The sequence below is a fragment of the Colossoma macropomum genome, unplaced genomic scaffold, assembly GCF_904425465.1.
Source record: "Colossoma macropomum unplaced genomic scaffold, Colossoma_macropomum, whole genome shotgun sequence".
In the NCBI taxonomy this organism is placed as follows: Eukaryota; Metazoa; Chordata; class Actinopteri; order Characiformes; family Serrasalmidae; genus Colossoma; species Colossoma macropomum.
Genome location: NW_023494793.1, coordinates 20,700,867 through 20,723,052, shown reverse-complemented (window position 1 = coordinate 20,723,052; position 22,186 = coordinate 20,700,867). Strand labels below are relative to the sequence as shown.

Sequence of the window (22,186 nt, the reverse complement as noted above, 5' to 3'; positions counted from 1 at the left end):
GGATTTTATTACAGAAGGTTGCAAACTTTCAGGGCTTATTTGGCATAAGATTGAGAAAAATAGAACAAACGTTTTGCCGTGAGATGGTTTTATTTCTTTGCATGCTAGTCTGAATCGGGCCTGAGGTTAGATGACTTTTGGCATCCGGAAAAACTATCAAACTTTTTGAGACAGAGATGACACAGATAAGGTTACAGCCTATGTCACAAGCCTTCATAAATAATCAGAAATGACATAACTTTGTTGCACATGTGTAGTCCAAATCAGGTTTCCAGTTCAAATTGGGTAGTCACACTAGCTTTTTCTTATAGCTAGCTGAAGACCCACAGTTGTTGGTGTGTGTTGTGGTGCTGTTAAGCGTTATGCAGGTTTTGTGAGAGGTCTTGTGCCTACTCCTCCAAAGTTACATAGCACGGAATGGCAATGACAGAGATGCCATTCTCCCTCTTGTAAGTCAGTGTACCATCAAAATTATTTTGAAGCTGTTATTTTAAGGTATTATTGTTAAAAAAAATGTTACATAATGTTGCTGTAATGCTAATGTTATGTACAGTCATACAAATATGTTCTAACACTCCTCATAAAATGTCATGTTTAGTGAAAATAAGTTAACACATCCTCTACAGGGAACCATCTTAAATATAGCATTTTTTATTTATATTATTCATATATTTATTTTTTTTTGCTGAGTTTAACATATTGGGAGGAAAAAAATAAAACATAAAATGTGACATAACTTTTGTACAGACCACATTTTATAAACATTTTAAATATGTCAAATATGTTACCTTCTGCTAATAAACGGTAATTGTGAGTTAAAGTGTGCAGAACTGTGTTCTCTGTAGAAGAATTTTTACTGTTAACTTTTTTCACTCAGAAAAAATGTAGTTTGACAGAAGCACCCAAACTTTTGTATATTATACACTACAGTGCCTAGCAATTAGCAGATGAGCTGTCTGCAACACATATGTGTTAATGTTTGGTTCATTGGTAATATCAGATTTTGCTATTACAATAGAATACATCAGAATACTTTTTTTAAATGATGGATTCATGCCTGCTTGCATTGTTCACTTCGTACACTGAATTTAAATGACCCACTCAGGGAGTGTGTGAGCTTGTGGACATGTGATAGATCTGAAAGAGCATGACATTGGGAATTGTATCTCCCAAGGTAAAAATAGTACCTTGCTCAGACGTACTAAATATAGATGCCCCATAGACATGGATCGTGTCTAACTCTTGTAAACAAGCAGTTAGAGCTAGAAAGAAGCACAACATATACCCATCACAGGTAAGACTTTATTATTTTTGGAACAGATTCATGGTTGCTTGAAATGGTGTGGATTACTTTTCATATTGTCTGGGTCAGTTTCATATGACCTTGAAGTCATTTTTTACTACTGTTGTTGAGAGTAAAGGCAAGTCAGGTCACACTTCCATTGCAACATGCTAGCTTATGTAACCAGAGATATTCCACATGTAATTTCGCAGTTTGTTAGCAAAACTGCTATATTAGCTTCTTCTGTATTATTTCCTGTATTATTCATCAGTCAAGCAATGCTTTGCTGTGTTGAGACTTCCAAAGATAATAATATAAATGAATAGCTATATGAACAGTTTGTTATTTCTTGTATAGTGTCTTCTTGGAAACTGTTTTGTTAGAATGATGCTACAGATTCTCTACAAAATGTTCCTAAAAGCTATTCTTGTTCACAAACAGACACCATCATGAGGGCAGATAGGATGGGAATCGACGTTCCCGTGTATGACCTCTCACTGATACGTGAGCTCTGGGAGACCCGAGTGAGGAAGCACAAACAACGGCAGAAGAAGGAGCAGGAAAGGATCAATAAAAGTGCCCTGGCCAAGTGAGAAAAACTGACAAACATTGGTTTACTGTGTACAAGCTGTTATGTGTAAAGCCAATGTAGGCCTATTGTAGATATGTGCAATATGCTTTTTTAACAAACATACAAGCTTTGTTGCCTTATGGAGGTGCAGTTACAAGCATTTGAGCTTACAGTGGTTTGAAAAATATTAAAATCACATAGGAAAATTTGCTTCTGTCATGTTTTGCTGCACTTGGCAGAACTTGAATTGTATTCTAGACCTTTCTTTATTTTATGGACAGCTTATCATATCCAAATGAATTGGCCATCTTTCTCTCTGACAATGTTTCCGGTTGAAGCAATAATTAATCTTTTCCTTCCTTACATAAATTTAAGCCAGCAAATTTCACCATTGGTAAAACAGTTGGTTGTGTACATTATTACTCAGCATTCATATCCTCATTGGCCACTTTATTAGGTCTTCTACAATTACAGATTTGCCAGAGGATATTAACTGGTATGTTTACTATATGCTAAGTGCCACTTGTTTGGGCACTACATGTTAAAAGGCTAAAAAAAATATCATGGAAAACTGACCTTTCCTTGCTTTTTTATTTAAAAGTGCTAGTGTAAATACTGCTAAAGTTCCAGTCTATGCAGTTCATGTATGTTGCAAAAACACTTTCACTGCTTCTGTATCGTCACAAATATCAATGCATATCCACCTATTCATGCTGAAGTTATAAGGAGTGTTTCAGCCTGGACTGCTTTTTAAATAAGGCACAATATAGAGAAACCAATCAGAACAGAGCTACCTTGTATCTGTACTCATTGTCTATTTTATCAGCTCCAGTTACCATAAAGGTGCACTTTATAGTACAAATACAGACTGTAATCCATGCATTTTGCTGCATACTTTTACACTGTTCTTCAATGGTTAGAACCCCCACAGGACCACCAGGTATGATTTGGGTGGTGGATTGTCCTCAGCACTGCATTTATACTGATATGGTAGTGGGAGTCTTGACCATTGATAAAAAGAATGGGGCTAGCAAATTATGATGGACAGATGGACTATAATCTTTAATTGTAAAACTATAAAGCACATCTATATGGTAAATGGAGCTGATGAAATGGACAATGAGTGTAGATACAAGTGCAGATACAGTGATTTTAATATTTTTCACACAACTGTACACTTTAGGCAGTAGGAGAATAACATCAAATCAAACTTTTTGTCATCAGAGACAACACTATAACTTGTGCTGTTGGTTCTTAGGATAAATCAGCAATGGCAGTATCGTATAACGTGCAGAAAAATGAAGATGAACGAAGTCAATGCACTCCAGTGCTATCTGGAGAGATCAGCCTTTGCAGAAATGGACATTCTACCTACAGTTGACACAAGTATGTTTAAAGCAAAGGGAAATGTGTACATTGCTTTATCAAGAGTATGTACTATGGCAATGATCACGATGATTTCATATTTCAAATGTACATTTTTTTTCTTTTTACCCACACCAGCTTTGAACTTTAGAGGTTAATTTGTTCATGAAGAGCACAAATTAAGTGGAATTGGAATAGTAATGGAGAACTTCAATCACAGTTTCTTTGACTCACCTCATGGAATATGCCATCTGACCCGATCATATTTTTTTGTTTTAATTGATTTTTTTTGCTCACACGTTTTTCACCTTTTCTCTTCAAAGCAGGCCTTGACAGTGAAGATAAGAAATTCATTTTTGAGCTGAATGGAAAAAAATGGAGGGTAAATCTCATTTTGGCAGTTTCAAACAAAGAAACTATAATATAAATAAGCTATTATTAAGACATGCTAAAATATATTTAATTTATATTTATCTGAACCAAATAACAGAAACTACCAGAAGATCTTCAGTACATGACGTTTCTTAGGGAATGGCATATTCGTGGAACAAGAATTCAAAAGATTCCCACCTACATTCAAGAGTTCGTGTCCTTGCGTGTCCTGGATATACCTAAAAATGGATTCACAATCCTCCCCCCTGAGATAGGTCACACTTTATTTATTACACATTTACACACTCTTGCAATACTTTTTTTAGCAAGTGGCTTTTAACATACTTGATTAACTTAATTGGTCATCTGTGTCATCTTCAGGAAAATTGGCTAACCTGAAGGAACTGAATGTGAATTACAATAAGCTATCAAGCATTCCTCCTGAGCTTGGAGAATGTGAAAATCTGGAGAAACTGGAAATGACAGCAAACTTTGATCTCAGTGAATTGCCATTTGAGGTAACAAGCATCTTCAATTTTTTGTCAGGGGACAATTTGTGTTAATTTGTTAAGGACTTTAATATAACTGTGTTTTTCCAGCTGAGCAACCTAAAAAAACTTAAACATCTAGACATAGCAGAAAACAAATTTTCCACCATACCAGTCTGTGTGCTTCGAATGTCAAGTCTGCAGTGGTTGGACATCAGCAACAACAGACTCACAGATTTGCCAGAGGATATTGACAGGTATGTTTAGCATATGCCTCAGTACCACTTGTTTATATTTTTAACCAATTTATAAGGCACTACATTTTAAAAGGCTCATATGGAAAACTGACTTTTTGGCATTTTTTTAAATAAAAGTGCTTGATGTAGTAGCTAAATGTTGCTAAAGTTTCAAAACATACATGTACTTCCCAGCCCACGCAGCCCATATATGGAAACTAAGTCACAAAAACAGACTATTTTGAACTGATACTGTGATGTGATGAAAATCAACACATTTACAGGTATCCGCATATTTGGCCTATGACAGTTTAGCCCCACCCATTCACACTTAAGTTAATAAGGAGTGTTTCAACCTGGAATGCTTTTTGAATAAGGCACAATACAGGGCACCCAATCCAAACAGAGCTAATTTACATATGTCAGTTTTAAAAATACTTTTAAATGTTATTCTAAGAAATAAAGAAAGGTTGGAAAATGGTCATGTAACAGTCATGTAACAGGTAACGTATGGCTGTTTTTGGTACACAAATCCACACAAACATAATAAGTGGACCTTTGGGGAAAATATAAAATACAAGAAAAATGTTAAGATATGGGCCTTTTAACAGTTAATTCATTCACTAATGTTTACTTATTTAAATAGGCTAGATGAGTTACAGACACTGTTCCTGCACAAGAACAAATTGACATACCTACCACTGATAATGGGAAATATGGATGCACTCAAGATGCTTGTTGTCAGTGGAGAAGAACTAATCAATTCACCTTCCAAACTCTATGACAACCCTAACATCAAGTAAGTAGGAATTTCTGCAAATGTATTTGTTCACCAGCGTAACCCTAAATTCTAAAACTGACATCCAAAGTTGAAGCAGAACAGCAATAAGAATTTTTAAGTTTAAAACAAAAATGTCATACTTCATGTCATTTTCATATCTGTTTTCAGATTCATCAGATTATTTGATAATCCCTTAAGCAAGAATGTTGATGAGGATGAGAAAGCAGTCTCCATTGATGACACCACAGAGCAGGAAGATCACGAGAAGGAGTTTATACAGACGTATATTGAGACTCTAAAGGATCGAGGCAAGTTACACATGATTTTCAGAATTTTTTAAACCACCTGAAGTATCCTAGGTATAACACTATACTAGTCATCAAAACATATTTAAATTCCATGTCCCTACATTGTATAGAAAAATTGTTGAAAGAGAATGTCTGCAATAACCTTTAGAAGTTAAATACCCATTAGCCACTGGAATGCATTACTATAAGATTATGCAGTGTCATGAAAAAGTATTTTCCCCTCACCTGTTTTGTTTTATTTATGCTGTTTTGTCACATTTAAATTAAAGATCTATTCAAAATCTATATCACCCATTACCCCCCCCCACACACCCTAATAATTGGTTGTGCCAATCTTGGCAGTAACACCTGCAGTCAAACGTTTGCAATAACGTATGATTAGTCTTGTTAGATCATTTTAATTCAGCTTCAGTGAATGATTTTCCAGAATGAACTGCCCTTTTAAAGCCTTGCCACAGCATCTCAATGGGATTTAAGTTGGGACTCTGACTCAGCCACACCAAAACCTTAATTTTGTTTCTGTTGAGCCATTCAGAGGTGGACTTGCTTGTGTGCATCCGATCATTGTCCTGACTGCTTAACCCAAATGCACTTGAGCTTTAGGTCATGAACTGACAGGTGGACATTCTCATTCAGGATTTTCTGATAAAGAGCAGAATTTATGGTTCCATCCAATTATGACAAGTTGTCCAGGTCCTGCAGAAGCAAAGCAGCACCAGACCATCACACTACTGACTGCTGGTACAATATTTTTCTGGTGGAATGCAGTGTTAGCTTTACGGGACCCATGTAGTCCAAAAAGTTCCACCTTCGACATCATCATCAGTCCACAGAATACTATCCCAAAAGTCTTGGGGGTCAACTAGATGTTTTTTGGCAAATATATGATGAGCCTTCGTGTTCTTTTTGGTCAGCAGTGGTTTGCGCCATGTAACTCTCCCATGAATGCCATTTTTGCCCAGTGTCTTTCTTATTGTGGAATTGTGTACATTGACCTTGACTGAGGCAAGTGGGGCTTGTGTTTCTTTAGATGTTAATCTGGGTTTTTTTGTGACCTCCTGAATGAGTCATCAACGTGCTTTTGGTGAAATTTTAGTAAGCTGGCCACTCTTGATTGTGGATTTAATTTGACAATAATGGCTCTCTCTGTGGTTTGTTGGTGTCCCAGAGCCTTAGCAATTGTTTCTAACCCTTTCCAGACTGGAAGATTTCTATGTATTTGTTTCACATCTGTATTTTAATCTTTTTAGAACATGGCATCATATGCTGCTTTTTTAAGACCTTCTAGCCTGCTTCACATTGCCAGACAGGTTCTATTTAAGGGATGTTTAGATTCAACAGGTCTGGAAGTAGCCATGCCTGGGTGTGGCTAGTAAAATTTAACCCAGTAGTCAATTGAATTTGGTTAACTGGTTGATTTAGCAGCTAAGCGGGCAGTTACTTTTTTTTTACATAATGCCAGGTAGGACTGAACAACATCGTTCCTTTGATAAATGAAATCATTATTTAAAATGAGCATTTTATGTTCACTTGGGTTTTCTTTCTAATATCAAAAGTAGTTTAATGATCTGAAACATTCAAGTGTGGCAAATATGCAAAAACAGAGGAACTTGGGAAGGGGCAAATACTTTTTCACAGCACTATACATTAAACAAGCTACAGTGCTCAAAAGGAGTCTTGGGACACCTCTGTTGTCATTTGCTAATCTATTATGTAAATTGCTTTAATGCTTTACCACATTCAAAAGTAGAAAAGTACATAATTTCAGCAATATTGTAACAGTACCAATTAATATTTTGGGTCCAGCTGAACAACAGAAAACTATAAAACTATAAACTAAAAAACTATAAATTTAATCTTATTATTTTATTTCAAGTCAGTGAATTGTATGGCTGATGTTTGGCAGTTACCAAGTGCTGGATGTCAGTAGAAGAGAGGAAAGTTGCAAACAGGTCTTGTTTCACTTATTCATAGTGTATGTCTCAGCCACAGGCCTTTTCCTTTTGAAACCATGTATACATGATAGATGCATTTCATAGGATCAAAAAAAGAGAAAATGTTTTACATTCATTTGCGCTGAAAATAGGAAAATAACTAGCTAGCATTTTGTCAGACCAATGAGCTTGACCTAAACACAATGTTTAATTTTGCTAATAACTATCACACTATTTGAAAACCTGATGGCCAACATTCCACTAGCAGTACCACTGTGGCCCACTGGGGGTCCCTCAGCACACAGGTTGAAAAACACTGCTTTAGAAAACTGAAATATTGAGTTAATCAGTCAAAATTAAGTCGTCTCTGGGTAACAAAATATCTGTGAGAAGGACAGCAGATACATTGAATAGCATTTGAATTGCATGTAAGTAGTGAAAAGATAAGGGAAGTGCTCAAAACCTGCCACACACTGACCTCCAAAATCCAACAAACCTGATTGAGCATCAGCAAACTCATGCACAGTCATCCAAAAGAAGCAGCAAAATACTAACCTAAATAAAATACTAAATACTGACATGCATAAAGGAAAGAGACTTTGTTTGTTACACTAATGTTTGAGTACGTTTTACTTGTCTTACTTAAGTTTTCAGTTAATTAATTAGATCATTTTAGGTAAACCTGGTCATTATTGCTGGTTGTTATGACTTTCTGATGGATAAGAATGAATAAATGATAACTTTAGCTTGGAAAGTAATAAATAAACAAGACAAAATTGTTTTTAGAGAGTGTCCCAAGACAACTTTTGGACTCTGCCCATATATACACTGACCGGCCATGCCATTAAGTACACTTACCTTGTATTTACTCTCATTGTCCGTTTTATCAGCTCCGCTTACCATAGAGGTGCACTTTTCAGGTCTACAATTACAAACGGTAGTTAATCTGTTTCTCTGTATGATTTGTCACCCCCCTTTTAAACTGTTCTTCAATGGTCAGGACCCCCACCAGAGTCGGTATTGTTTGGGTGGTGGATCATTCTCACCACTGCAGTGCTGCTGGAGTTTTTAAATACTGTGTCCACTAACTGTCCACTCTGTTAGACACACCAATCTCATTGGTCAACCTTGTAAAGTCAGAGACAGTAGCTCATCTGTTGCTGCACAGTTTGCGTTTGTCATCCTCTAGTCCTTCATCAGTGGTCACAGGACGCTGCTCACAGGATGCCGTTGGCTATATTTTTGTTGGGTGGCCTCTTCTCAGTCTAGCAGTGATACATGTCATTGTCACTGCAGTGCTGAGAATAATGCACCACCCAAATAATACTTTGTGGTGGTCCTGTGGGGATCCTAACTACTGAAGAACAGGGTGAAAGGTGCTAACAAATTATACAGAGAAACAGATGGACTACAGTTTCTAATTGTTTGGGTTAAAAGTTCACCTATATGGTAAAAGGAGCTGATAAAATAGACATTGAGTGTAGATTCAAGGAAGTGTACTTAGTGAAGTGGTTGGTCGGAGTATATCTATTCAAAAACTGTTACACTGCACAGTTGTTGTTTTTTTTTTGAGCTAAAACTGGAACTCTATGCTGGCTACAGTGCTAACTCTAGGATTCAAACTACCTTGGCAGAACAAGGACAACTAGAGTTTCTACCACATTTCTATGTGACATCATGTAAGCTGCACACAGTTTTACCTCCAGAAGCAGCAGCTGTTAGAAAATATTCACATGAAAATACTGTTTAGCTTTAAGAACAATCTTCTGATACATTGACTGAGCTGGCAACATTAATTTTCCTGTTCTATTTTTGGTGCTTGTATTTCAAATGATTCATATGATTTGTATTTGTAGAACATGTAATTATACCATCTATAAACTAATGTGCTATTTATTTTTATTTTCTAGCTACGGCACCAACATACACAACTAAGGTTTCCCTGACTTGCCTTCTTTAATCAACCTGAAGACAATCTGGACATCAGCAATAGGAATAATCACTGAAAAAGCTGTTAAACAATATAACCATTACAAAAATGATCACTGTAAGAACTGAACACAAAAGTTGTTACAATGTTACAACCATTTTTGTATGTGAGCTTTCACTTCATATCTCAGTCATCCTGATTTGCAAGATGCATGTCACTTTGTGTGGTTGTGTTCACAGAAGATGAAGAGTTCTTTGTTTATACATTTTCTAGTTTAAAATGTGTGAGTGCATGACCTCTGCTGGCTGGTACTGAATGAGCGAATGCAGCGTGTCTTGCAATATTCAGTATATATAGATGACGACCACGGTTTCTAGGTCTAGTGTATTTACGTGACCAAATACTTGTTGCTGGACAATGGCCTAATCAGCTGGATGCCATTTATGAGCAACTTAGGTGAACATTCGGTTAAAGATTTAAAGTGTATTGAGGATTATGACTTTGTAAAATATCTTTCTCATTAAGTCTCTTTGAACAATTAAAAGTTAAAGGGGTACTTTGTTTTTATCTCCTTTAGTCAATAACTGTTCATACAGCAATATGTGTGTGTGCAGTACCATGCAAGAGTCTGAGACCACCCTCCAGTTATGTTATTTCCAATCAAAATGGCCATTTAGTACAAGTTATGTATATTTCAGGAGATATTTTTGAGATTAGATATAAGATAACTCACTTGCATGAGGGGGAAAGAAACAGATGTTTCCTGTTGAGTGGAGTATCCATCCATCCATCCATCCACTTTGTAGGTGTACAAAAATATCCCTGTCAATTTCTCCACAAAAACTGAAAGCTTGAATTGACACACTAAATGCTGATTAGTTACACCTGACCTTGACCCTGAAAATGAGTAGCTTGTATATAATGGCAGTTTTGACTGAAAATTACATAAATGACAGTTGGTGTCTATGTTTTGCTCAGTACTGTACAAGACCCCATCTACATCAATGTTCTAGGATTTTACACAAGGACTCACTGTTAAGTAGTTAAACGAAGACAAATCACTCATTGAGAATTTACTGTTTTACTTGTACAATCAATTAATAATTTTACAGGCACATTGAAAAATGTCAAGTTGCAGTGTTTAGCAAACAAATACTGTGTACACTGTACACACTGACAGCAATACACTGCAACACGTAACTATGAAAAAAAAACAACTGCTGCATATTAGGTTAAATAGCACATTTCTCATACTACAAAAGTGCAGGTATTTAACAAAAACACTGACCTCTGTCGTCTAAAGTCTGCCTCTTTCAGGATATAAGTATATGCACACAAAACTATACAGTTCTGCAGAAACTACTGCAATACACTTATTGATTGCATCATTAAAAATAGTTATAACTACATTTGTTCATTTGACATCCTTATTTGTGAGTGAATTTTTGGGCCTTAAAAGCTAACAAGTGAAACCAGTAACAATTGAAATATTGTGTGTGCTTTTTATAATTTATTGTATAGCAGTGTAAAAGACATTCCATGGCATTGCAATTTGAATACTACTACCATGGAATTACACAAATGTTGAATATTATAGAAGATCCCTGTACCAGTTTATCTACCAACAAGCAAAATGAAGTGGAAAATCATGCTAACCAAAATAATGTTAATGAACAATTAAATGAAGTTATTGGCTCATCTTGGAACAAGCGGTTCATGCTGGTAGTTACTGCAGTACATGTTACACAGCGTTATAATAATAAAATGGCATGGTATTTCTATTGCCACAATATTAGACAATGAAACCTAATAATTTTGTAAAAAGCAGAGCATACAACAGGGCACTGAACATACTCAACAATGAATAATATATCAGGAATGTCTGGAGTGGCTTATTTTTTACAGTAGTTGCAAAGGAACGGGAACGCATACAAAGTTGGAGTGTGATGATTTTATCATTTTATCATTGTAATATATAGCACTGATTTGTTGTTTAAAATCAGGTAGCGTTAAGCCCTGCTCAATGTTATGACTTGAGGTAGCAGTATTTGTGTGATGACCACAAGGAGATGGCTATACCAACAAGTATAATTAAATACATCACAGGGTGAAAATAAATACCTCCTTTACATATACATACATAATAGCTGACATATTTGGAAATTGTCAAATTATTTAGGCAAAAGCCATCACTGTTAGATAGTATACAGGTTGTGCACTATTCATGTAGTTTCTTGGATATGTTTGCCTCAAAACAACATTAGATTGCACAGTAAAAGCTATAATGTCTGTGAACTAAATGCACAACTACATGATAAGCTGCACCCTGCATATTTTGTATCTAAAGAGGCAATTAAATTAAAGATAATTGGAAGTCTTGGTTTCTCTAGCTTCTTAGTTACTGAAGTGTTTTTTTTATAATAAGAATTTTAATACACTGATGTTTCTATGTATAGGTTATGCCATTTAATATTTCTTTTTATAGATGACTGTTACAGAATCACATATTTAAATATTAAAAGCCAACAGCTGTCTATAGTACAGAATAGTATACATTCAGTAAATACAAATACATTGACTTTGCAAATGTATGGTGAAGGCACATTCTTTCTCAACAAAGAGCAAAGCATCAGTATGTGATAAAACACTCATCTCAGTTGGCAACTTACCTTATGTTAAAAAAACAGTAATAATAATAAAAAAAACAATGCTGGAAGCAATTTATCAGATAATAAAACGAACACCAGTACAGTAACTGTTTCAAGTCCGTCATTCCAGAGCACATTTTCGCTGCTCTCCTTCATGTATTTCCTGCATATTCCAAAAAAGCTGAATTAGGTGACTACATGCTGCTGTCCTGTAGGAGAGGTTCGTTGTCCTCATCACTCGCAGGAGCAGAATTATTACACTGGGTTCCGCTGACTGGCCCCGATACAGCCCGTGCGCTACAGGTCTTTATCGCCAGACTGTGCCGTTCTGGAATGAAGATGGCTACCAACAGTGCCAAAAGAACTGTACAGGCTCCAAACAAGAAGGGAGGTCCTGGAATGACTGAACTCTGAAAAGCAAGGAGGCCGAAGGTTTAGATCTGAGAGTGTTCACAGCCTTTCACATAAAAGGTAAAGATAAAAGCACATATGCCATAAAATCTTAAAACTTTAAAATCAAATCCTTTTTTTTGTTGTTGTTGTTTTTATAATACATGCACACAGTGTCTGCGCTCACTTGCATGCGCGTCACCTACCGGTTTGTGCTTGCACAACATACTTGCTCCATATGCTATTTTGCAATATATTGCACATGCATCCTGCATCAACCATCAACTATGTTGTTTCTTCAACCAACCAACAATTTATCTACTGCTTTCTGCATAAATTGCAAACAATGAACGTGATTTCATTATGTTTCCATTAAACTAATTTTTAGCACTCAAATGCTTTATGCAATGAAATCATTTCTTAAAAACCTATTGTATTTGACATGTTAACACATGATAAGTTAACACGTCCTCTACAGATAGATCAAAATTAAATATGGCATTTGTCTGCAAATTTTAGTGCACAATTTCTTCTTTGCAGAGTCTGACATATTGGGAGGAAAAAAAAACAAAAATATAAAATGTGCATAGACCTTAATTTATTTTTCAGCTTTCTTCCCCCCAATATTTTAAAATCAGCAAACAGAGAGAGAGAGAGAGAGAGAGAGAGAGAGAGAGAGAGAGAGAGAGAGAGAGAGAGAGAGATTCACAGAGTTCATTGGCCAACGGTGCTTGCACACAGAGGAACTGGACCTCCCCATTTAACCCATCCATGCAGTGAAGCATATCCATGGTGCCTGGGGAGCAGTTAGATGTTAAGTGCCTTGCTCAAGGGCACTTCAGCGATGTACTGCCCAAACCCAGTTTATACCCTTCTCCTGCTGTGCCAGTCATGACAGATGCCCTTTTCTTTTTTTTTTTTTCAAACAGTACTTCTGCACTAAAATGTGCAGAAGCGAGTTCCCTGTACAGCAATCAAACATGTAATTTGACTATGGGTGCCCAAACTTTTGTACAGCTATATGTCACAACTTCTGTTGGGCTTCCCTGACTTCCCCATAATCTACTGATAAAGATTTCAAGTGAGAAATCATCGTACTCCATATAATCCAAAGGGTTCACAACCATAATACATAGCTGCTTTACAGACTGTATATAATATATGCTACTAAACTAATAATAAAATAATAAAACGTATGAGTTCATAATTAGTCAGTACCTCATCACTGACGGTTGAGGCTGGGTCATGATCCACTGGGCCCATCTCATTCAGTTCCACATTGAAGAGAAAGAATATAAATCCAAAAAGAGCTGGACCAAGACCATTGCACAGGCCCCTAATCCCTGTTATCATTCCCTGGACTGCACCTGCAACAGATGGAGTAAACATAAAAAAGCCTTACTTTACAGAAACCAAACCCACTCCAATACCATCAAATACTCTGTCAGTTTTTAAGTCCGTCACTTATACCGCATGCATCTTCTGCGATCAAATAACGTTTGGATTTCACTTGATCGTGTGAAAAGCCAGGTGCAAATACCCTCAGGATTACAATCAGCTCACTCAAACAACATTTGGAACTGACCAGACATGGATCTTCTGTAATGGTCCCTGACTGAGCTATGGGTCCTTTTGACCTTTAATGCCATACCCTGGTGTTGTCTTACCCTGCTGGTCATGATCAGTGCAGCGGGAGACTAGGGCACTCACTGCAGGGAAGGTGATACTGGACATAGCAGCCACTGTGCCAGCTGCCCACATCATCCTACAGAAATGTGACAGTTATTTTAAACCAATGGAGTCATGCAACCATAAGCTATGTGTCTCAAAACATGACAATGCTACAGGGCTTTCAAACAAAGTGATAAGGTATAAGGTCAACTAACCAACCACTCAGAAAGAGAAAATTTCATTAGCAAAAAACATACCATGATTCTGACCCGAAGCCATACCAGGCCAGCTGGAACAGCTGAAATCCAAGTCCCAGTAACACAGTATTCTTGTTTCCAATTTTCCTCATGAGCACACTTAGGAGCAAAGTCTGAAAGATGGGCAACAGCAAAACATTACATCACAAACTACTAAACAACTACTAAACTACTAAACAATGTCAAACTACTAAACAATGTCATCAAAACAACATATACAGTGCAATTATAAGTAGCTGGACAGTGAAGTGAAAAAACAGTGAAGAAATACAAATCTGTCATTGAAATATAAATTACTATTTATCAATTTGTGAAATGTGACCTGAGTATTTTGCACTCTCAAAATATTCAAAAAGCAGTCTAGCCGGTATATGTCCAATACACGACAAAAATCCTAACTGTTAGTGACAGTGATTATCAATATTTGTCTTCAAGTTTTATTTTGTCATACTTTGTGTTAGCAAACTGTGTGTTAAAAGAAAGCAAAGCCAAAATCTAGTTTAAGCGTTTGCCTGCTGTAGAGAAGAAAGGGAGAAAAAGTAAAGAGGAAGTTAAAGTACAGCAATACTTTAGGAAGCTTTGTTACTAAAAATGACACAGTACCTGTGCAACAATAGAGAGGATTCCAACCATTGCTATAAATGCTGCAATTTCTGCTGATGAGAAGTTAATGACCTGAAAATGCAAATATAATTTTAAACTATGAAATTCAATATGAGAAGAGCATTACATTCTCAAAACAATTTCAATCACTCAAAACAAAGAAAAAAAACTAAAAATGTCGACATACAGTTGTACGCATTCTATTTTTTTTTTTCTCAATATGTAAAATTACACAGCTAAACAATAATTGTGCACTAAATTTTGTAGAAATGTGCTCTTCGTATAGGATGCATACTTATTAACAAAACATGCAATTTGACTAGAGGCACCCAAACATGTGCAGAAAATTTCCTGTCCCTCTCCAATAATTAATATTCACTTCGGTGCTTTTACAATATTTTGAAGATGGGTTGTATAAATGTTTGTAACATTGCGCCTCTTCTGTTAGCTGATCCTCTAAGTTCTCTACTTGATGTTGCACTTGTTCTGGAGTAAATTTTGGAAGTGTGTATGTAGTGTTCTGTACAAGCCTCTGTAAGACATGCTTACTTATAAACTTATATGTTTACATGCATCTTAGCAGAAGTACAAATCAGCCATTAACTGTAAAGAATATTTTACTTACCTGTCTTAGGTATAAGAAAAAGCTGGAATACTGCCCTGCCTCTGGCAGGTATGACAAAAACACAGTGACACATATGAGCAGCACTGTGGTGTCCTTCCCCACTTTTCTCAGAGACTGCAGGAAGGAATGGTGGGAACAATAAGTCGTTGAACTATTACATTAGATTTACAAGCTCCCTACAGTCTAAACACTTGAAGAGTGAACATACTATACAGTAATAGGCAAAATACATAAAAAAGTAAAGAACATTAAAAACTCACACCAAAGGGGTCAGCTTGCTCCCAAGAAATAGGAAAACCCCATGATGACAGTCTCATTTTGTCTGGCAGTGACTCTGGCACGACCAGGAGTACAAACAGAATATCGGCTACAGCAATTATGGTGGCTACCAGTACGACCAGGCTGTCTGAATAATTGGCGGAGAGGTAGGCCCCTATAGCAGGACTTGTCACTAAACTTGCAGCAAAAGTTGCTGATACCTGAGACCAGAGAACACAATAACAGTTCAGTGTCAACAGTAAATATAGATATTGTTTACACTACTGCAAATTATTCTCTTTAATCACAAAACGTATCAGATAGAAACCACAAACATTACAAACTAGATCTACAGTAGTTGTGTGCAACGTTTGAACACCCCCAGTTAAATTGCATGTTTTCTTGATGTTCTAAGAGAAACTAAGTTAACACATCCTCTACAGGGAACAAACTTAAATATGGCATTATTCTGCAACTTTTAGTGTAGAATTTCTTTTTAATTGCCAAGTTTAACGTATTGGAAAAAGGAAGTATACAATATAATATGTATCTTAACTTTTGAACAGGCCACTTTTTATGTTTTCTTTCTTTTGTAATAAATTCAACAGTAATTGTGCATTAATATGTGCAAAAACGTTTTCTCTGTAGAGGATGTGTGAACTTATTCTCATTTAGAAAAATCAACAAAACATCTTTAAACCACGGGCACCCAAACTTTTGCATATGATGGTAAATACATGAAATGAAATGTATTTAAACAATTTAGCTCTGTACTCTAGCCCTCTAGATTTAAAATAACAGAACGACATTTAAAATGCACGCTTCTAAAGTAAGATATAGTGCAAAGGCTTTCACAGGGCATGGCACGAAAAAGCAAAATTCTACAATCTGATTACAGACACAGGACCATACACAAGAACTTAATTCTGTTTTAATGCACCATGACTCTTAATGGAACAATCTATTCTTGTTTGGTAACAGTAACTTACTGTTAATTGCATTTCTTATGTATTAATATTATATTTACTTTTAATAACTGCTCATTAAAACTGCATTTACTGAGTTTTTTCAGTTTGCTTTTTAGCATTATTTAGGGATTTTGACTTTCAACTAAACATATTCTATGGTCACCCTCTTCAGTCCTCCTAAGCATCCCATTTGCAATTGTAAATAAGACTTTCAAAATATTTTGGGAAATGAGGCATCTTGTCTTTAAGCATGTTATCTTACCAATCCATAGGCTGTGCTTCTTTCATGTTCCTCTGTAATATCTGCTACATATGCAAATATAACAGAGAATGTAACTGAGAAGACTCCAGATACTGAAATGAGGGCAAAATACCACCTAAGAAAGAACAGAGATACAAGAAAACAGCGGTTTAGTTGTTGATAACACATTTTTTTCCTTGTGGTGGAGCATTTTCAGATTTGCCCACATCAATGATTTGATCTGACTAAGAGCAAGAATTCTAGGGGCAAGAGTTCAGAGCTCTATGGCTTCCATTTTCTTGGAATTGCAGAGGACTTTACACAATTCAAACATAAAATGGAATTTTGATGTCAACGCATAATCGTACAGAACTGTTCTCCACTGCTGAACAATTTTTTAACACGTCTCCTTTAAACATTTCATTTATTGAGAGCTCTTTTTAGAAGTTATTTTGGAATATGCAAATGCAACTTGTTTCTGATTAATGCCATTTCAATAAACAGGACTGCTTTCCTGTTTTTTAAAAATCTTTTTCACATGTGCAGAACAGGTCTTGATAGAAAGTGTTCATTAAAACAATAACAATAACATAATAGCTAAAATCATTCACAGTACTTTTACTTTTGATACACTTTGTACATCTAAAAGCAAGTACTTGTGAACTCTGACAAAACTATAAATAGAAGACTTGTACTTTTACTCAGGTAAAATTTTTCAAGGGCTGTCTCGACTGTCACTCAACCACTGATTTTATGGAAATACTAGAACAAATTAAACTGTGCTGAGTTGTTGGATTGTTTGAACTGACATTGTTCTTATTATATTTATTTTAAGTTGATGCTGATACTCTCTGTTAACAGTATTTGTTTTCATTTTGGAATTACACTTTTAATGTTAGTTAAAAAAAAAATAACAAAAAGAAATCTAAAGAACTATTATAAATGTTGATGTATAGAGGCTAAAAAATGTAAAAACCAAAACAGTAAACTAAATCTGATGAAAACTTAAAAGGGAATATTAAAACAGACTATACACATAGCCTCACACACCATCTATGAAAGACTACAGTAGTCATATCTCTGAGGATTTGCAGTGGGCAATAAGCACCACAGAGGGATATGCTCACATGAGAGCCATGTGACAGCATACAATGAGTGTAGTGTAGGCTGAGCCAACAACAACTCCTACCATGGGCTTATCCTCATCAGTGGGATGGGGGCACAGGTAAAGAACACTGTCAGCAACAGGAAAGACTTTCTGCCCCATACATCTGACAAGGCACCAATTAAAGGGGCACTCATGAATGATAGCAAACCCTGTCAAAGACAAAAACGTCAGAGAGCATATTTTAATACAGTTTATTTAGGCTGAAAACAGTGTCAATAGCAAATAGCTACAGCACAATTCAGTCAAATATGCGAAGAAGTGTAAATAATAGTAAAACAATATTTCACCTTAACCCCTTGAATAAGCCCATTCATGAGGAATGTGTGCTCTGGAAATGTTTCATGTAGCACCTGAGGACAAATAGAATGAAACATGTTACAAAAACAAAGCTATCCAAAAAATTCATTCTATAGTTATACTACAACAACGATGGGGACAGAGGGATGGAGCCTGGCAAATGTAACTTGTTTCTAATGAGTGCCAATTTAGTTAACAGGACTTTTTTTTCTTTTAAAAACTTTGCTTTTCACATGCGCTGCCACACAGATTTTGACAGAAATTGTTAATCAAAACAATAACATGATATAATTTAATCGCAACATGAGCAAGAGCAATTTGTTGATTTCTTTGTTTTGACACAACTAAACCTGGTAATCAACTGCTGAGTTGAATTAGGTGTGAAACATCACCAAACAGGAAACAGAGCTCCCCACCCCTGTACTACAGCATACTGTGATCAAAGTTAAAGAAGAGCCACATAAAATAGTCTACTACATTCATAATTCGTTAATAAACTAAGTTTGGTTAAGTGGTTTGCTCCTTAGTGCCTTCAAGAATACATGATTTGCAAATTTAGCAGCAATAAAGAACTACATAAGAATGCACATATACGATAATTATGCTATTTAGAACTACAAAATTACTTAATTGTAGAATCTTGGTATTAGAGATGGCATGTCTACATCAATGTGTGTCAGTACTGGGCCAATTTCAGAATTAAATACTAGATTGGATATGGGCATGAAAAACTAATGAATTCGATCTAATCCTGTAACAAATCTATCCTAAAATAGCACTTGCTCACATTGTTTGATGTAATGTTATTAGCTGTGTTTTTCTTCCTGTGGAGCAGTAGCGTGTTTGAGTAACTTGAGCATGACAGCCTACTTTAAATTCTCATCTAAGACATAAGCTTTAATTAAAACAGTTCATTTTAAACTGTAGCATTTTTAGAGAAACAAATACAGGACCAGTATAAGCTGATACCCAAGATCTAAAAAGCTGAGGCTAGATTAGATTTAATTCTCCTTACTGTCTCTCTAAAAAGGAAATTTGTTATCACAGTGTCATGCATATACTGACATTAGAAATTACATCCACTCAGAGACAGAACAGACATAACTACAGGCATCAACACCCATAACACACCAACATAAATGCATATTCAGGTACATCCTTAAAGAGCAAGTATTGTGGATTTTTTTTCAGCACTGTAGTTTGTTAAGGACTGATATGGCTAAGGGTACAAAACTGCATAACCTTTTTACAGGCTAATGTTCTGTATCTACAACCTGATGGAAGTACAGTGAACAAACAGCAAAGTGGATGGTCAGGGTTTTGTGCTACTGCAAGAGCCCTTCTAAAAATAGCCTAATTGTTGAGGTTTGACACGTTGTATGTGGAGAAGCTAATGTTTTTTGAGGCAATATGGGTGATACATGCCAGTTTGTTGATATTGTTGTTTCCACCTTTAACACTGTGACGATGCAAGTATAGCATGATGGGCTCAATTATGCTTCTTTAAAGCAGCAAGAGTAATAAAGGTGCTACATGTAGTGGTCTTAGCATTCTAATGACAGAAAGTCTCTGATATCTCGTATAAAGATCTATTACATGAGGATTTTACTGTCCAGATAAAGTCTAAAATACTTAAAACATCACCTCCAAATCAATCTCAGTATTGTGTTAGAACAGAAAAGGTGGTATGTCCACTATGTATACACACACACACACACAAATCTTGTCTTACACTCCTTGTGAGGATGTCCATAGGCTTCTATTGATTTTTGCACTATGTAGCCAAGTAATACTACACCTAAACCTCAGTATCCAATTTTTCTGCTCTTTTAGTTTATCCAAATAAATGTAATTTGTGGTGAAAACAGATGCACAAGCAAGGACCAGCAAAATGTTCTCACTGGAGCAAAAATGTCATATTGTTCTATCTTTGTGAGGACATGTAGTCCTCACAAGTATAGCAAGACATGCGCACACAGAGAAAGAGAGAGAAGCATAGCAAACAGTAGGGATAACAATCCAAATTTTCACATCGCTTGTATATTAGTCTTATCTGGTGCTTTACATACTGTAAGCATTGGTGTTGTAAGTAGGCCCCAGGAAAAGAATTCCAAAAAGATGACCACAACTGCATGGGTCACCTTTGCACGGCCAGTACTGCGCTGCTGAAGAAAAAGAGAAATTAAAACACTACTTGATCAAAGTCTGCTAGATTGAAGCCACAACACATCATTCTGAACAGTTTAGCATCTTTAAAAACACAGTAAGACACATCAAAGTTTTGAAGATGTAGTTGCATTCAAGAACTATTCACATATTCATGTAACTATCATTACACTCTCTTAAATCTAAGTCTTAAGTTCTAGGCATTAACTGAATTTAAGAGCAGACATACTATTTTAAACAGTTCTCTCTGGTCTAAACCACAGGATGTAATTTAACTGTGTAAGTCACTGTATTTATTGTGGATGGAGGCCTTACATCACCAAATGTCCTAATTAATAAACGGATATTTTAATCTGTGGGGTCTTCCGTTAGCAGCTAGCTATATCATGTGGTTACTCACATGACAGCTACATAGCAGGTCTAGGGTCACATGGGAAACAATCCAGTCCTGCATTATGTGCTGCTCTGCTTTAACATTAATGCTTTCATTAGCGAAAGTCGTGTCCTGGAGCAGTAAAAAGCGCAAATTGAACAGTGGTTCTCCAGGAATGCAGTCTGTCATCTCAGATTTAGATCCTTTGTCATATTAGTTAAAATCTAAATGATTTACAAACTATCGTCGACGGCAAAAATGCCACAGCAGATAAAGTTAGTGTGCCTGCTACGTCTTACGGTTGTAAGCGCCTGCTTAACTGAGTAGTGCTTAGTTAAGATAGCTAAGATAACGTAACATCAGTGACTGAACTGGAAACGAAACCAACATGGAGCGCAACGTAAAAAAAACTAGCTAAGCTAGCTAGCTAGCAATCTGGCTAGGCTGCTAGAAAACGGCAATCTGTTACTGCATCAGCCTGACTAGCAAACTAAAATAACTGTATGCTGTTTACCTGCTCTAATCAAGTTAATGCTAGCTAATTAGCTGGCTGCCAAAGTACACCTCGTTAAGAATCCTGGACTGTAAAGGAAAGTTTCAGATAAGCTAATCTTGATTACAGTTAAGCTACTATTTACAATGGGCGGGCTACGGAAGCAGGCTAACCACTTACCGTAGCAGTCTCTTTGAGGTTTTTGACCAGCATAATGCCGTTGGTCCCTTGCTGCTCTCGGTTATCCTGAGTCATCTCACATTATGGTACATGCGTCTATGAAAAAATCCATTGTGTGAAATCTTAATAATTCGCCCGAATTTGATTCAGAAACGATTAACATTGACCCAAATTTACACCCACCGCCAACTTTGGCACCAAAGTTTCCATGTTACAGATACGCAGTTCCGTTCCGTGCTCCCGAGGCTTTCAAAATAAAAGTAACAGGCTTGTTTATGTTCAAGGAAACGTTGCACGTTTTCAGTGGCACTAACCACAGGAGCACAATAAGTTGTTGAACAGTCCCCAAAAATCAAGAAGAATACAGTTAGCTATGTCAAAGATTTTACATATTTATTAATTCCAGATAGAAATCGTGTATCCCAGGAATTATCAGATGGCGTGTGACTACTACTGCATATGATATTTTTACACAAGAAAACGTGACCAATTACAAAATTACTGTGTGAAGGGAGGCCTGTTTTACTCTTTTTTAAATAACATAATTGTGCTCTTTGAAAGACCACTTTAACAAGTTCAAA

At 36.2% G+C, this 22,186-nt stretch overlaps 2 protein-coding genes across 8 annotated transcripts; one reads left to right on the top strand and one right to left on the bottom strand.

Moving 5' to 3' along the window:
• The first annotated feature begins 1,191 nt into the window (after positions 1-1,191).
• lrrc2 (leucine rich repeat containing 2) lies at positions 1,192-9,828 on the top strand. 2 transcript variants are annotated; one of them, XM_036578779.1, is made up of 10 exons: positions 1,192-1,294; positions 1,724-1,871; positions 3,112-3,239; positions 3,545-3,600; positions 3,709-3,865; positions 3,972-4,108; positions 4,190-4,335; positions 4,961-5,113; positions 5,264-5,403; positions 9,248-9,828. In XM_036578779.1, the coding sequence occupies exons 2-10, from the start codon at positions 1,732-1,734 to the stop codon at positions 9,295-9,297; spliced, it is 1,107 nt and encodes a 368-aa protein (XP_036434672.1). In that variant the 5' UTR covers positions 1,192-1,294; positions 1,724-1,731; the 3' UTR covers positions 9,298-9,828. The 2 variants fall into 2 exon arrangements, with proteins under 2 accessions (XP_036434672.1, XP_036434671.1); XM_036578778.1 differs by having other exon boundaries at positions 3,542-3,600.
• Positions 9,829-11,938: 2,110 nt separating this feature from the next.
• Positions 11,939-21,864, bottom strand: mfsd14bb (major facilitator superfamily domain containing 14Bb). Of its 6 annotated transcripts, none has more exons than XM_036578773.1 (13): positions 21,789-21,864; positions 21,606-21,701; positions 20,463-20,558; positions 18,384-18,446; positions 18,118-18,245; positions 16,950-17,064; positions 15,722-15,940; positions 15,462-15,575; positions 14,837-14,908; positions 14,234-14,346; positions 13,973-14,070; positions 13,524-13,672; positions 11,939-12,325 (listed from the first exon to the last, which is right to left on the bottom strand). In XM_036578773.1, exons 2-13 carry the CDS (start codon positions 21,678-21,680, stop codon positions 12,110-12,112), a joined length of 1,458 nt encoding a protein of 485 aa, XP_036434666.1. In that variant the 5' UTR covers positions 21,681-21,701; positions 21,789-21,864; the 3' UTR covers positions 11,939-12,109. The 6 variants fall into 6 exon arrangements, with proteins under 6 accessions (XP_036434666.1, XP_036434667.1, XP_036434668.1 ...); XM_036578774.1 differs by having other exon boundaries at positions 20,463-20,555; XM_036578775.1 differs by lacking the exon at positions 21,606-21,701 and having other exon boundaries at positions 20,463-20,555; positions 21,789-21,816.
• Between the last annotated feature and the right edge of the window lie 322 nt (positions 21,865-22,186).